A 15181-nucleotide genomic window follows, 5' to 3' on the forward strand; every position below is an offset into this window, starting at 1 on the left:
TAGTACTTTTTTTTTAGCACATACCACCACATGGTCGTATGAACTGAGCAGATTGAAATTAAGCTGAAATGACTTGTCTGTGCACTGGAACACCCAGGGTTTTGGTGCATCTGCGAGGGGGTGGCTGCGCCCCCTTGCCCGGCGAGCACAGGGCGCCATGGCACCAGACGGCCAACACAGCTCGACCTTGCCTCAGCATGGCAGGAAGAAGAGGGGCGTCATAGCCTGCAGCTTCTCCTCGGATCCCCGCTGCTCTTTCCCATCTGTGTGGCCAGAGGCAGCAGGGATCCAAGGAGAAATGGAGTGCTGCAGTCAGCGGGGGGTGGGGTGGGAGAGGTTGCCTTTGACTTCAGGATGGCTGAGCGGAGAGAGAGCGCCGCTCGGCCAGGATCTGGCAGCCCTCTCTCTCTTCTCCCCGCTCGGCCTTCCTGAAGTGACAGCGCTTCCACCACCACCCCCGCGGCTTCAGCGCTTCATTTCTCTTCAGATGCCTGCTACATCTGCCCATACAGGCAGGAGAGAGCATCTGGGATCCCAGGAGAAGCTGCATGCTGTGCCGCCCCTCTGTGCGTGGCCGAGCGGCTCAGGAGAGCGGAGGATCAGTAAATACCTGTGATATTTACCGATCCTCTGTGTGCAGAGCAAACACTGGAGTGATCAGCTGATCACTCCAGTGTTTGTAAATAACTGGTGACACACTATGTGTCCTTAATTATGAATGAACAGGAAGTGCTGTACATCACATCCTGTTCATTCATGAATTTCTGAATGGGTAGTAGCAATCAGTATAGAGGCTTCTGCCCATTGATAACTGGATGATAGTAAAATATTCACTGGATGATAATATTTACTATCTCCAGTTTGTGAATGAATGGGAAGCCTCTGTACTGAGTGCTTTCCATTTATTTAGAACAGAGCCTGCAGAAAAAGAAATTGTGTCCTCAATTTCTTGTTCTATGTCAAAAGGAAAATGTCAGGGATCTGTTTAGACCCCTAATATTTCCCCAAAGACGCCCCCCTCAAGAAAAAAAAAATTAGGATTAAAAAACACACACATTATTAGACCATTCATATCCATAAGTCCAAGTTCCTAATGTTTCACAGACATTTTTAAATATAAAACTTTATTTAGAAGATGAACACTGTCACGTACAATACACAGCTGATTGAACATGGGTAAAGTGAATGGTTTAAAGTAATCATATCTTTAAAAGTTGCCTAGCAGCTCAGTCCCCAAGCATCTTAAGGCTCACACTATAAATCCTAGATTATTACTTTATTTATACATTTACTATTAAGTTATCTTAAAAGAGTCCCTGGGCTCAAAACACATTTACAAATAATCCTGAGCGGTAGGAGCTTTTCCACAATTCTCTATCTCTTGGGAGCACTAACGTTTTCTGTATAAAGCATATCCATTTTCTAAGTCAAAACATGTTTCACTGTATTCAGTCAGCTGATCACAGTCATACCCAGCTAAGCCATTTCCCCCAAAAAGGTCTCATCATACTATATCTCTGGAGCTATTTCAGAGCAATGTCACTTGACCGGAGTTTAGGGCTGCAACAACTAAATCGATTATAATCGATTGAAAAAGTTGTCAACATTTTCAATCATCGATTAATCGGCTTCCGATTAGTTGGCCCTGTTCACGGCTCCACATGCTGCACCTCCTCCCCACCTCACGCTCGCCGCTGCCAGACCCGCCCGCATCCACGCTCCTCCCCGCCTCACGATCGGCACAGGGACGCGGGGGGGGGGGGGATGACAGCCGCCGATAGACAGGCCCGATCTCAGAAGCACGTTGCTGGAAGACTGCTCAGGTAAGCCTGCACTTTCCCACACATGGTGCTCTATAATGTATTGCTGGAATTTATATTCCTCTATAGCTGATGCTACATTGTGCTGTATGTCATACAGCACAATGTAGCATCAGCTATAGAGGAATACAAATCCCAGCAATACATTATACACTATATGTATAAGGTATTGCTGGGATTTGTTGTATTCCTATATAGATGGTGGTATTCTGCATTGCGCTGTAGAGGACTACAAATCCCAGCAATAATACATTATACAGCGCAATGCAGAATACCACCAGCTATAGATGAGTACAACAAATCCCAGCAATAATACATTATACAGTGGTGCAATGCCGAATATCACTAGCTATAGAGGACTACAAAACCCAGCAATAATACATTATACATGGTGCAATGCAGAATACCACTAGCTATAGAGGACTACAAAACTCAGCAATAGTACATTATGCAGAGCAGTGCAGAATACCGCAAGCTATAATGTACTATTGCTGGGATTTGTTGTATTTCTCTGTAGCTGGTGGTATTCTGCATTGCGCTGTATAATGTATTATTGCTGGGTTTTGTAGTCCTCTATAGCTGGTGCCATTCTGCATTGATTGCTGTATAATTTTACACTTTCCATTTCACTATATTGCACACCACACTTTTTTTTTTTTTTTCTTTTTTACTTCCACCGCTCCAAGCCTGCTCCTGTGATTGACTGCAATCTCAATACAAACTAGTAGTCCATCACTGGAGCCATTTTTTAAAATGTATTTTAATTGTTTATCTGATTAATCGAACGTAATAATCGGCTAACTAATCGATTTTGAAAATAATCGTTAGCTGCAGCTCTACCGCAGTTATCAGAAATAAACACAATGGATATAGGCAGATGCTTACCACAGTATGCCATTGTCCCGGCTCTGCTCATCTGTGAAATTAGAATCCAGGAATGTATCCTTGTAAATCCGTCCTACTAAGCAGTACATGTCTGAAGCAACCTGGTCCTCGTGTTGTACCATTGGCAGCATTATCTCAAGAGCTTTTTCCCTGTCACCTGGATGTTTTCTCCTGCGATAAAGTGAGAATATTACACATTAGAGTAGAGCTCATGGTTTTTATTACACAGCAATGAAGGGTTAAAACCTGCCAGGGTTTTATCTCTACAGAAGAGAGTATTTTACACTTGCCCAACAGGAACACAAAACAGAGATAAAACCCTGACTGATGTTCCATTCCATTTCTAATCCATCAAAGACAAAATAAATGATCTTGCATTGTACTATCTGTAACGTCACAGCTAGGAGGGGGGAGCAGGGCTGTGGAGAGAGTGACTTCAAATTTTCTGCTTTGAACCTTGAGGATTAATTCCTCCACAGTTTCTGCTGCTGCAGAAGTCGGTGAGGTCTCATTTTAAAACTCATTTATTGCTTGTTCATAAAATGTAAAATGTAAATACTTAAAATGTCAATAGCCTGGCCACTGGTTCACTTTAAAAGTGTTCACTTCCATTTTGTGCACAGACATGGGATCATGCCGGTACAATGGCACATTACCTGGCAGCCTTTAAACATAGCCAAGAAAAAAAAATCTCCTTGAAGGAGGATCAATTTGATACGTTACTGGCATAAGACTATGGGCAACTTTCAGCAAACGCTGAAACAAAATATCTACTATCAAGACCAGCAAGTATTAACAAGTGTGAAGAGACCCTGAAATCAAAAGGACCTAATGGCCTGTGCTTGAGTTCCAGTGTCTGCACAACTGCTGTGGCCATTATTAGAGGTTCCCACTGTGCCGGACAGATTTTTTTAATAAAGATATAAAGTGCATCAGAAGGTACTAGAATGCACTAAGGTGGCCTGGAGCACCAAAACTCCCAGGTAGTCAAAAGAATTTCGTCTGAGTATGCAAGACGCTAAACAAGGGGCTGACTCAGCCCTCTAGATTTCACCTGTATTAAACTACCACTTTTCGATAATGATGCTGCCTTATCAACTTGTATCAGCAAAAGTATGCATTTAAAATCTAGGCCAAACCTAGGTTCAACACACGAACATTTTTAGAGTGCAATGTTGTACGATTTTGATATGTCTTCTTATCGGACAAACACTTACTGCTTTTCCATTATGAGCCTCTATTACACGGACCAACAAATAAATATTGCTTATAAAAGACAGTTCATTAATAAAAACTGTTAAATTAAAGTAATTTACTTTTCTAGTCTGATGCATTCAGATTAAACTCAATAAATCCAGAAAAGGCATGTTCACCAAAGCAAAACCAATTTTTATCCAGAACATGTGATGAGGGTTATTAAACCTCATTTTCCTGTATGCAGTTGTGAGTAAGAGTAATGCTAAAGCCTGTTTGTTTAAACAGATACTGCAGAATGAAAGCATACTTTGTAGAAAGAGAACAATCATTTTGATTGATTATGTTTGGAAAGTTACTGGAAAATTATTCTCACCTGTTCAGAGCAAACGCGTAATGAAATTTCACATGAAGATGGGCGGTTAAATCAAAGGTTGGCAGTCTCTCTAAGGTTTCCACCAGCTTCACGATTGAATCATAATCCTTTGCAGATTAATGGAATGTTTCATGAAAGAATAAAGAAAAGAGAACAAGTGTAATTATATTGATGGCAGTCTGGTAGAGCCTATGCAAGGGTAGTATAAATGCACAACATACAAAAACACACAGCATGCTCATTCATTCACAGTTTAACATACCTGGATATCTCTGTATGAAAGGAGTAAATTTATTATTATATCCGGAGATAAAACTTCAATGTTATCTACTCGCTGTCGTATCCTTGTCAGTTCGGCAGCCAGCTCTTTTCCAGAGTAATGGTTGCGGGCACGTCTGATGTCATTGAGAATTGCTTCACGAAAATACTGACTGCAGTTAATTAGAACAACCAAGTATAAGTAAAAGAAATACAACAACCAGACATGTACTAATAGGAAAATACCTTTCCTTGGGTTAAGGACATATTTCTGTCACAGGCAAAGATCAGAGCGGTATAGAGCTTTTTTTCAAATTATAGAGGAACTCCAGGCACTTAATTTCTAAAATTTGTGACCCACTCTCCCCAATGATGCAGAATATAATATCCCCCCTTCAGTCTATCATGAATGCAGCTGCCAGACTCATTCGCCTTACCAACCGCTCAGTGTCGGCATCCCCCCTCTGCCAATCCCTCCACTGGCTTCCACTCGCCCAGAGGATAAAATTCAAAATATTAACAGCTCCTATAAAAGCCATCCACAACTCTGCCCCCAGATATATCTCAGACCTTGTCTCAAAGTATCACCCTAAACTTCCCCTCCGCTCATCTATTGACCTCCCGCTTTCCAGCTCCCTTGTCCACTCCGCCCATACTCTCCTCCAGGACTTCTCTAGAGTCTCTCCCATCCTCTGGAACTCCTTAGCCCAACCTGTCCGTCTATCTCCCACCTTGACTGCCTTTAGGCGACCCCTAAAGACTCATCTCTTCAGGGAAGCCTATCCCACCTCAACCTAACCACTGAACCTTCACATTCTCACATAATTCATTCCCACAGCTACCTCATGTATCATTTCCCCCTCCTCTTTTAGATTGTAAGACCTCAGGGGCAGGGCCCTCCTTACCATCTTGTCTTGAATTGTATTGTAACTGTAATGTCTTCCTTATATTGTAAAGCGCTGCACAAACTGTTGGCGCTATATAAATACTATGTAATAATAATAATAATAATAATAATAATTATTATTATTATTATTTTGTCAAGTGAAAATGCAATAGGGTATTACTTGTCTTACTCAGGTCCCAGGGGATCCAGTGCCTCGGTATGTGGACGGGCACTCTGATGTTATCAGGTACAGTGCAGGACCATTGGTGCCCACTTGTCCTGCATATTGTATATGATGATATCAGCAAATGGAACAGTGACAGCACAGGTCAGAGATTGCCTAGTACAGAGGCTTGTAGAGAGGTGCCAGAACCAGTTGCTATTTTAAATGAATTAGCAGTGGGTGGAATGTTACACATTTTGATTACTTTTATTGAGTAGGACATTACAGTGGCTTTGCATCAAAAAATCTATTGTAAAGTGTGTTTTGAAGGTTTTTTTCAAATGTTATTTATTTTTATTTTTTTACTGTGTATATAACAAATATAGGGTGCACCCATAAAAAAGAATTCACAGAACATTAGGTTTTTTCTTTTTTAAATTTTATAAAATGAATCCCTAAGTCTCCTGACAATGAACTTATAAAAAAGAAAAAGAGTGGTGCATAGCTGTTACATGGAGATTTAGATGCATGGATGGCGATAGATGTGCTGGGACTACACTAAATTTATAAATAACATTAGTTAAGTAAATCCATTTTTTTTTAAAGCAATCTGATATGCAGATCCAAATGTAGCTAACATCAGAGGTGCTCTTGAGCAACCGCTAAACATTTTCAAAATATTTACATCCAAGGGTACCGTACCTCAAGCTAACAAATTATTCAGGCATTAAAAAATTTGTAACATGATTATTGTGTTAACAATCTGCTACTTTTCACCTTCTTGCGGCAGCCAGTAGTCCTTTGCTACCAAAGTGGTATTCTAAACATAGCAGGGGCAACAAGGCACAAATATAACTATATGCAGGTCCTTGCAAGCTTTGGTGTTATTTATGATTATTCAAGATTTGTCATGATCTCACGTTTCACTTGTGATGTATGATCATTCCTAATTTCCTGCTTCAAGCTTTGCTTGCATTAATAATTTTCTAGTTGTATGGATTACCCTTCTGCTTATATGCCTGCATGTAACATGTCTTCATTCATAAAAACTTGGAAGGTGATCTGGGAGTGTCCAGCAGCAAATCCTACACGTCCTTGCAGAGTTCCCTGGTGGGGTAGACATTCCTCCACTCTGCACTGCGGGGAGGTAAAAGCAACCACTGGTGACATCGGGGGTTCTTGCTAACTCAAAACATATTATGAATATAATGTATATGGATTAGAGCAAATATGTTAAAAAAAACAACAACAAAAAACACAACTTACCATGAGCTGGCCTGTGCTATTTTTAGGATCTGAGTAAAGCGATCCACAAGAGGCAGACAGATGGGACCGAGAAGTAGTTCTAAATTTGGCTGCATTAATTCTGTCAATCCTTTCATGAGGCTACTTTCACAGGAGAACACCTTGTTATGTGGTGTGATCATGTAAGGAACAAAGGTGTAGTTACCAGTGCACAACTGTAAAGAAAACCAAACGGTGCATAAGTTTTTTCCTTTATGCAAAGATGATTGATGCAATATGTGTTATAAAGCTACTGTACAGAAATCCAAAGCAGGACTTGCAGCAAAAATCAGCCCTTGCCTTGTAAAGCATGCCAGTATACATTTATGGGTGCAAACAAAAATGGCAAACAGTGGTGAAGAAACATGAATCGGCATCATTGTAGTAGCACTATTAGGCCCAAATGCCCAGTGGTCATAGGTTTATGCAAATGCTGTATATATATAAGACCCCATTCACACCAGGGCAACAGCGTTTCATCACGCTTTACAAGCATTTGCACGATTTTTATGCTCGTTTCAAAGCATTTTCTGTTCATAAGCAATAGCACTGTAGGCGCATTTTCAGCTCGTTTTACAGGTGTCCAATAAAAAGCAGTCTCAGCTGCAAAAAAACACGCTGATCTCTTCCATTGAAGTCTATAGAGCAAAACAGACTGATAAGTGCCACAAAAGAAGCTCAAAGACTATTTCAAACACCAGGCGTATTTTAATGCACGAATTAGCGTATTTGTTTGAACAGCCCCCATCGGAATAAATTGGATTTTATGTTGCATGCGTTTCAGTGTGGAAAAAATGCGCAACAAAATGTCCTTGGTGTGAACGAGATCTAATACAAGTCTGTAGCTGGGCAGCCTTGCTTTAATACAGGCATACAACGAAAAAGGCTGTGTTTGTAACACTGATAAAATTTGGTGCAGATGGATTGACTGTCAGAGTACAACTGTAAGAGCACTTTGCTCCCTCCACATATCAGCATGTTCAATACCAGAACCTGATTGGCTTATTAGGCTGGCTCTTCCATCCCCAGTACTTACCCGCATTGCAATTGAACAAAAAATATATATTTAAAATACAAATATAAAATAAAAATGTTCTAAAACAGACCCGATATTTCCCTTTTAGAATTGAAAAAAACTTTGGAGGACACAGAGTCCCTAATCTCTTTTACTGCAGCACCTGTTATGAATGAACAGGAAGCCTATATACTGGGTGCTTCTGTCCATTCATACATAGTGGATATAGTGTGAGTTACTATGTCCACAATCCTGAATGAACAGGAAGTGATGTAGATAATTTATTCATCAGTTCATCAGTTATTCATAACTGGTACATAGTAAGCACACCACTGTATGTCCATTTATTTACAAACACTCAGCGATCAGCTGATCGGTGAGAGTTTGTATACAGCTCTCCATCCTGAATCTGCTGGCAGCGGCGAGGAGAGAAGTTTTCAGGAGGCCGAGTGGGCGGTGACAGCAGTCAGGATGTCGAGCCGTGCAGGGCGGTGACAGCTGTCATCGTTACAAGAGGCCAAGCTCACCTCCCGCACCTCTGCCGCCTTTGCCAGGATGGTGAGTGGTGGAGAGCATTGTAATCTGTGACAAGAAGTGGAGCTCTCCTCCCCCACTGCCCACTCAGCCTCCTGACACAAGCGGCAGAGCCACGAGGAGCGGGAGGTGAGCTTGGTCTCTTGTAACGATGACAGCTGCCACCACCCCGCAGGGCTCGGCATCCTGACTGCTGTCACCGCCCACTCGGCCTCCTGAAAGCTTCTCTTCGCCCCGCTGGGCGGCGGCCGCTGCTTTAGAAGGCACACAGACCGGCGCGGAGCGTGGAGGAGAGAAGCTAGGGATACACTGAATTTTCAGCCACATTTTCGGTCATCATGGTTTCTTTGGGCATTTTGCCAAAATGTTGGTACATCCCCAATATGAACGATAAGTAAAACATATAAATGGTCATATTCCATCTGATACTTTAAAAGTTAATAATATTTATTTAGTATATATGTTTAGTATTCATGTATTATTCCTTTTCATTATTAAATAAACACCAAGCATTTGGATTTGCCTACATTATCTATCTGCCTAATGTATTACAGATTATTTTATATTGTTTACATTTACATATAAATATAATTATATGTGATGAAATGTAAAAAAGTAAAAAGTGAGCAATTGAAACATATAAGTTTTTATTCCCTGATTTTTATCGCCTAGGGTAGACCTGCAACTTGATAAATTAAGTGTTGCCTAGAAAATAATCCCTCGATAACACAGCATATACTAACACTGGAGTATACAGGCCCGGCTATGAAGCAATAAAACATGTAACCACATGGATGAAAAACAAGATACAGGAAAGACAAATGAGTTACTAAGAATATCAGTGAGTTTCCTGCATAGTCATAGTGGTTATTTCAAAGAATAAACCAAGAAAAAGAAAGAACACAGCTGTTAAAAAAACTGCATGTAAACAAATAGCCATGTAATTATAAGATAAATAGCGTATTTACTTGTTTGGTATATCAGCAAAGAGACAGGACATGTTTAATGTGGCACCATCATCACAGTAAGAGAGGGATACACTATAATAGAAGCATAACTCTACAGTTGCTCTCAGATAGCTGCCCATCCATTTTTAAAAGCACGTTTATTGCTTTACTATGTCATATAGATCTACTCTTTTGATACAAAGCTTTAGGTCTCCAACCATATTTACAACTCAGATTCCCCTAAGGGCTCGTATAAAATAGTCACAATATTACCATGCAGTTTACTTAGTAGATAGGGAAAAATTGGGAAGTGAAGGTAAAAAGAGACAGCTAACAAGAATGATCTAAATGATTGTAATGCTTAATGTACGTATTCTATACATACTATAGGCCCAAACTTGGAAGAAGACTGTCTGTGTCCAAGATGACAGAAGAGATGTACAGAAGCTGTCCCTCCCAGGTGCAGGCTTCTGCATGGACGTGCACACTGTAAGGCTGTGCATGTCCGTGTAATTGAGGCCATATACAATGCCCTTAATTACAGAAGCCTTGACCTCTTTAAGTCTCATTGTCACAGGTCGGCTAGAACTATGAGGTGAGTGAAAAGCACTCACCTCATAGTTCTCCTTTAAGAGAGAGTTTTGTGTTTGCACACTCCAAAATGCCCACTTCCTCCATGTAACAAACGTGCAGGCTGCTCACGCCCCAGGTCCTGCCTTGTGGAAAGGTAGGTGGCCTGTAACATGCTCCTGCATACCTAACTATGTTTTCTACTAAGCCTGACATAGGCTGGGATGTTGGAACAGTAAATGAGTTAAACAATTAGGCGAGCGAAAGAAAATATACTCACAGTATTCTTTTGGAATATGATTTCCTAAAAGAAAAAAAACAAATATTAGAACAGGAGCATTTTATTTTCTTCTTTACAAAAGTAAAAAATGCGAAACTGACCATTCCATGTGAACAGTTACACAGCTTAACCTGTGCAAGTGAGGTGCCCTAATGCAGCATAGTTTGTAATATTTTAGCAAGGATAACAGAAGAATCTCTAACGGTCAACTGAATGGTTAATTTAGTACACAGGACTAGTCACCAGTATTGCCTGTGGTCTCCCTTTATCTGATCATTTTCCCATTACTGATTTACCATGCCTTGTTTTGCGCCTTCTTTGTCTAGAGGTGGCCATCTTGGTAGAGGCAAGTCTTTGCTTCCAGATGTATGTGAGCCTCCAGCCAGGAGAGCAGCATATACTGATATCACCAAATCTGACTTCAAATCTGGTGGCACTAGCAGTCAGAGGAAGCAGTGCCTTAGAATTCACACTGCAGATATGAAGCTATGAGGCTGTAGACAAAGAAGTTGCTAGATAACCTACATAGCAGGAAGTGCACTGCTATTTTTCCAAGAGGAATTCCAGACACTGCTTAGGGATAATTAAAATTTTTAAACACAAAACTCATGGGTGGAGCTCACCTTTTTGACACAAAGTGACTAATTAGAAGTCAAATAATAGTTTCTGTATATAAAGAAAAAACAAGTATTAGCTACCTTGTCTGTCCTAAATGAGTTCCATTGACTTACCTTGAGTGACTGAAGAGATTCACAGTTTGTGTCGCAATAAAGGATGATATTATTGGCCATACTAAAGCTTTCTCTAACGCCCAGGTGATAGAAAAGGGAAGGCTGCCGAAAGGCATCAGTCATTTCCACGACCGCAATATCTGCATGACAGAGGAAAAGCAAAGTCAGCACTTTAACATGCTAAACATAGGTACACATTTCAGTATGACTGTATTTACATAGAAAGGGGGTGTGTTATATACCAATTACAGGAAGTTGGTCTGTGGCAAAAGCTTATGTTGAAAAAATGTTTTTTCCTGTAACTGTCCATTTTAACCTTTTATAAAGAAGTAAAAAACAACTGCAGTCTGCTTCATAGAAAGTATATTGACAATAGGGTTCCTCTTACATTATTGTTCAGTATAATAACATAATATAGTAATCTCCTAATAATGCAAGTTTTAGGCATCAGTATATAACCGCTGCATTGCCAAAACACTGAGTTGTGATTATGGTGGAATTATCCCAAATGGTATGGAAAAATGTCTTCAGGAACATAAAGATGCAGAGAAGACATTAATAATAATTAGTATGGAAAAAAGGTAATCACAGCAATGTTTGACTATGGCTTTAATTGTTCACAGAATCCTTCTACACACAGGTTCAGGAGTGGGACAAACAACAAAAAAGGTACATATGAGCCTTGTGAGTTCTATGACAGAAAACACATGGTAGACTGAAGGTAAACAGGTTGTGCTCATACTTGATGAGAAGTTTTATTATAAGCTTTATTCTTTTCTTGACATTTAAAAAAAAAAAAAGAAGAAGATTACAGCAAATCCGAAATCCATAATATACCCGTTGGAATATATAAGTAATAACTCAAGAATCTAAAACCATAACTTTGTAAACTTAACCCACTGTAATTCCAAATAGTGTGAAGCTCAAAAACAAAGCTGTATTCAAGCAAAACTATGACATTCAGAGCTGGTGAGAAAGTCCCACTCTAACAAAAGAACAGTTTGAAATACAATTTCCTGCCAAGTCAAATGATTCAAAAAAAGTTCCTTTGTAAGCAAAATTTTGCAGCTGGTAACTGTATAAGAATGAAAACCTCATTTAGCTTGAGTTCACAATTAAAGGGCATCTGTCATGGAGCAAAATATCTTTGTAAGAATCCTATGAGTGAAAATACCTTTTATCTGACCTATGGCCTGCCTACTAATTCCAGGGCAGAGTCCATTTCTTTGCCATGAAACTAGGATATGGCAAATAAATGGCAGTTTTAATACAGAGGGAGCAATAAACAGTATCAGCAGACCTGCCCTCATAGACCCCCAAACAAAAGTCTATAGATGTCAGTGAGGGTTGGAGTAGAGTCGTAGACAGACAGATCTCTCAAATTTAACAGCAATCAGTGAAAGCTTTGGTTGTATGTATGGTAGACGTCTCAGGTCAGTGGGTCATGGTTTCCTCCCTTATTCAGCCAAAATTTGGTTGTCAGACATTTCTTTACATAATTATTAGAGCTTTTGACATCAGGTTTTGAGTATTTTAAAACTATGCCCACAGAGATGTCTGCCGTACAGATACTAAAGCAAGATAACAGTTGCACGTCCTATTTTATAGCTTTAGGCTGGGTTCACACTTGGGCGTTCGTAATATGTGCGTTTACGAGGGCTATCCGGCTGTATTCTAATGAATACGCCCCAAAGAAGCTCCTGTACATCTTTGTGCGTAGGGCGTTTTTCAGCGCGTTCCTATGCGCAGAAATACGGCCAGGTGGGAACCATGCCCATAGGAAATAATGGGATTTCACTTGCTGGGCGGTTTACAGCGCGTCGATCAGCGCTGTAAAATGACCAGGTGTGAACCAGGCCTTAGTGTACATTGGTTAAAGCCTCTTTAAGGATGTGATCCACATCACTTAAATACAGCCCTGTGTTCCTGTGCTAGTTGACACACCAGCGAGCAGTTGTATATGTAGCATTAGAGCATTATACATATTTTTATGACATCAAAAAAATCTGAAGATTCTAACACCGTTCTTGGATATAGACTAGACATTTTTGTAGATCTAGACTAAAACATGACTCACATTAAAAGGTGGCTTAAATTTAAGTGTTATCTATGTTAACTCATTGATGAAGAGCAACAGAAACCTGAAAGCTATACCTTTCCTAAAGGAAAATGCTGCTTCTGGTTTCCTCCATTCCTGGTCATTTTCAAATTCATTTTTTTTAACTTAGCAGATATTACATAATTAAGTTCCTTGACCTGCAAAGATGTAGCTAGTATTGAAGGAAACCTAGAGCACAACATTCTCCACAACAAAAGTTCAGCCTTTTTTAAAATTATTTTTACATCCTCACAATACTTTTCATGAAAAGTTAAAGATCAGCTCCAGCATCTTAAAATAAATATTTTTTTTAAAAAATGCAAAAATAAATATTTGGCCCTTTGTCTGTCCCTGTCCAGGCCTATCGCAGTCCAACTGATCGCCAACCTGTACTTGGTAATGGCTGGCTGACAGTGAATGCACTGGCCTCCAAAGATCCCCTGCAAGCCATAGCCCAGTGCAGGTTGACGATTGGTCCGTGTCTGGACCGCAGTCCTCTTCAGTTGCTGGTTGCTAGGACTGCTGGCATCCTACCAACCAATTATGTCAAGTGTCCTCCTGCAATGTGCTGGAAGATTTCATTATGACTTGTAAACTAGATGAGCAGGTCTGTCTATCCAAACACATGGTTAAAAGGAGAACTATGGGGTTAGGACACAAACTAGCGTCCTCCCGTTACCCAAAGCTCAGTATACCGCGGTATACTGAGATGCTGCAGCTGAAACGGATCCCGCCAATTATATCTGGATCCGCCCAGCTGCGTGAGTGATAGCTGGCTCTGCCTATCTAGAGGCAGAGCCAGCTGTACCTGCCCCTTCCCCCCCCGCACCGCCAGTCAGCGCTGGAGGATCGGACAGGGGAGGGGAGAATCCATTCACTCCCCTGTCATGGCTCTCTGCAGTGACAGGATCAAGAAGTGAGCGAGCGCCGGTACGTGTTCGCTCACTTCCCGATCTACTGAGCCGACCTGAGACAGTTTCATTGTCACAGGTCGGCTCAGATTATGATGCTGAGTGAAAAGCACTCACCTCATAATTCTCCTTTAAAGATCTCAAGGCACTGAATGTTGATGCACTTTAAAAAAAACTGTCCCTCATCTATACTAATCAATAGAAGCTGCCTGCAGTATCCTATGTATAATCCTGCTCTAAACAAACAAAACGCTAGAAAGGTTTAAAAAAAATGTTTTAATAATTTTTAGGTATGTTGTGGAAATAGGAAAACATACCAAACGTATAGTGTGTGTTCCTAAATTTAAATGCAAAATGGAACAAAATTAAGGTATAACAGCTGGGCACCTAGCATTTTCATAAGGAGGTTAGTATTACTACCCGCAGTCCCCTATTTTCTCATAGGAAATGGTTACTTTAAACAGTGCTTAGCAGAGTCCTTCTTTACTGACCAATGCTGCAATTGCAGACTCGACTCGCTTCTTAGTATAATTCTTTACAAGAAAAACAAAAAAAACATACTCTAAAAATGACTTAGAGCCAGGTAAATGTTCCAAGGTCAACTGCACTGACAAATTACTGCTTATTATATCTAAGCTGCTGTGTAGAAATGCCCTTTAATTTGCTCTACTTGACTCCACGAGTCACTAAAACAACAGAGAGCACACTATGATGTGTGCGTCAGCAAGCCTACCTAGAAAAGACTTCACAATCTGGTGTTATATGAAGTGACACCCAAGATGACAGGAAATTAATTAACGAAGCATGCAAATGGCAGAGGAAATTACACAAGCTGGGGACCATAAATCTGTTTACTTACTTGTCGCCAGATTAAAATAATAGAAAACAGTATAACAGCATAATTGCAATAATATCCCGTTTATATTCAGTCATATAGCATAAAATACACTAAAATTTTAATACAAATTTGTTTGGCAATATTTAGCTCAAAAATGTTCTATACCTCGTAAAGAGGTTTTACATTTGAACAATAAAAAGGTTACCCAAACTCCAACAAAACCCATTTAATGTTTAAGTTACACTAAACTCAGGATACCACCATAGTGACCTACACGGTCATCAGAGCCAGCAGGAGCAGAGATGAAGAGAAGGAGACAGAGCTGACACAGGAATGTGGGGGAAGGTAATTTGTGTGTGTGGGGGGGGGTGGGGAGAGGGTGCAGTTTGGG

General features: G+C 40.4%; 1 protein-coding gene across 1 annotated transcript in view; it reads right to left on the reverse strand.

The window, feature by feature from the left end:
- MAP3K5 (mitogen-activated protein kinase kinase kinase 5) overlaps nucleotides 1–15181 on the reverse strand; it is a 146410-nt gene that overhangs the window by 92771 nt on the left and 38458 nt on the right. The window contains exons 2-7 of the mRNA XM_018556949.1: nucleotides 10944–11083; nucleotides 10213–10236; nucleotides 6849–7042; nucleotides 4538–4706; nucleotides 4276–4382; nucleotides 2706–2876 (exon numbers count right to left, since the gene is read on the reverse strand). Coding sequence (XP_018412451.1) covers nucleotides 2706–2876; nucleotides 4276–4382; nucleotides 4538–4706; nucleotides 6849–7042; nucleotides 10213–10236; nucleotides 10944–11083 — 805 coding nt within the window. The remainder of the gene's footprint in view (nucleotides 1–2705; nucleotides 2877–4275; nucleotides 4383–4537; nucleotides 4707–6848; nucleotides 7043–10212; nucleotides 10237–10943; nucleotides 11084–15181) is intronic.

The sequence above is a fragment of the Nanorana parkeri genome, unplaced genomic scaffold (genome assembly GCF_000935625.1).
Source record: "Nanorana parkeri isolate BGI_ZX_2015 unplaced genomic scaffold, ASM93562v1 scaffold259, whole genome shotgun sequence".
NCBI lineage: Eukaryota > Metazoa > Chordata > Amphibia > Anura > Dicroglossidae > Nanorana > Nanorana parkeri.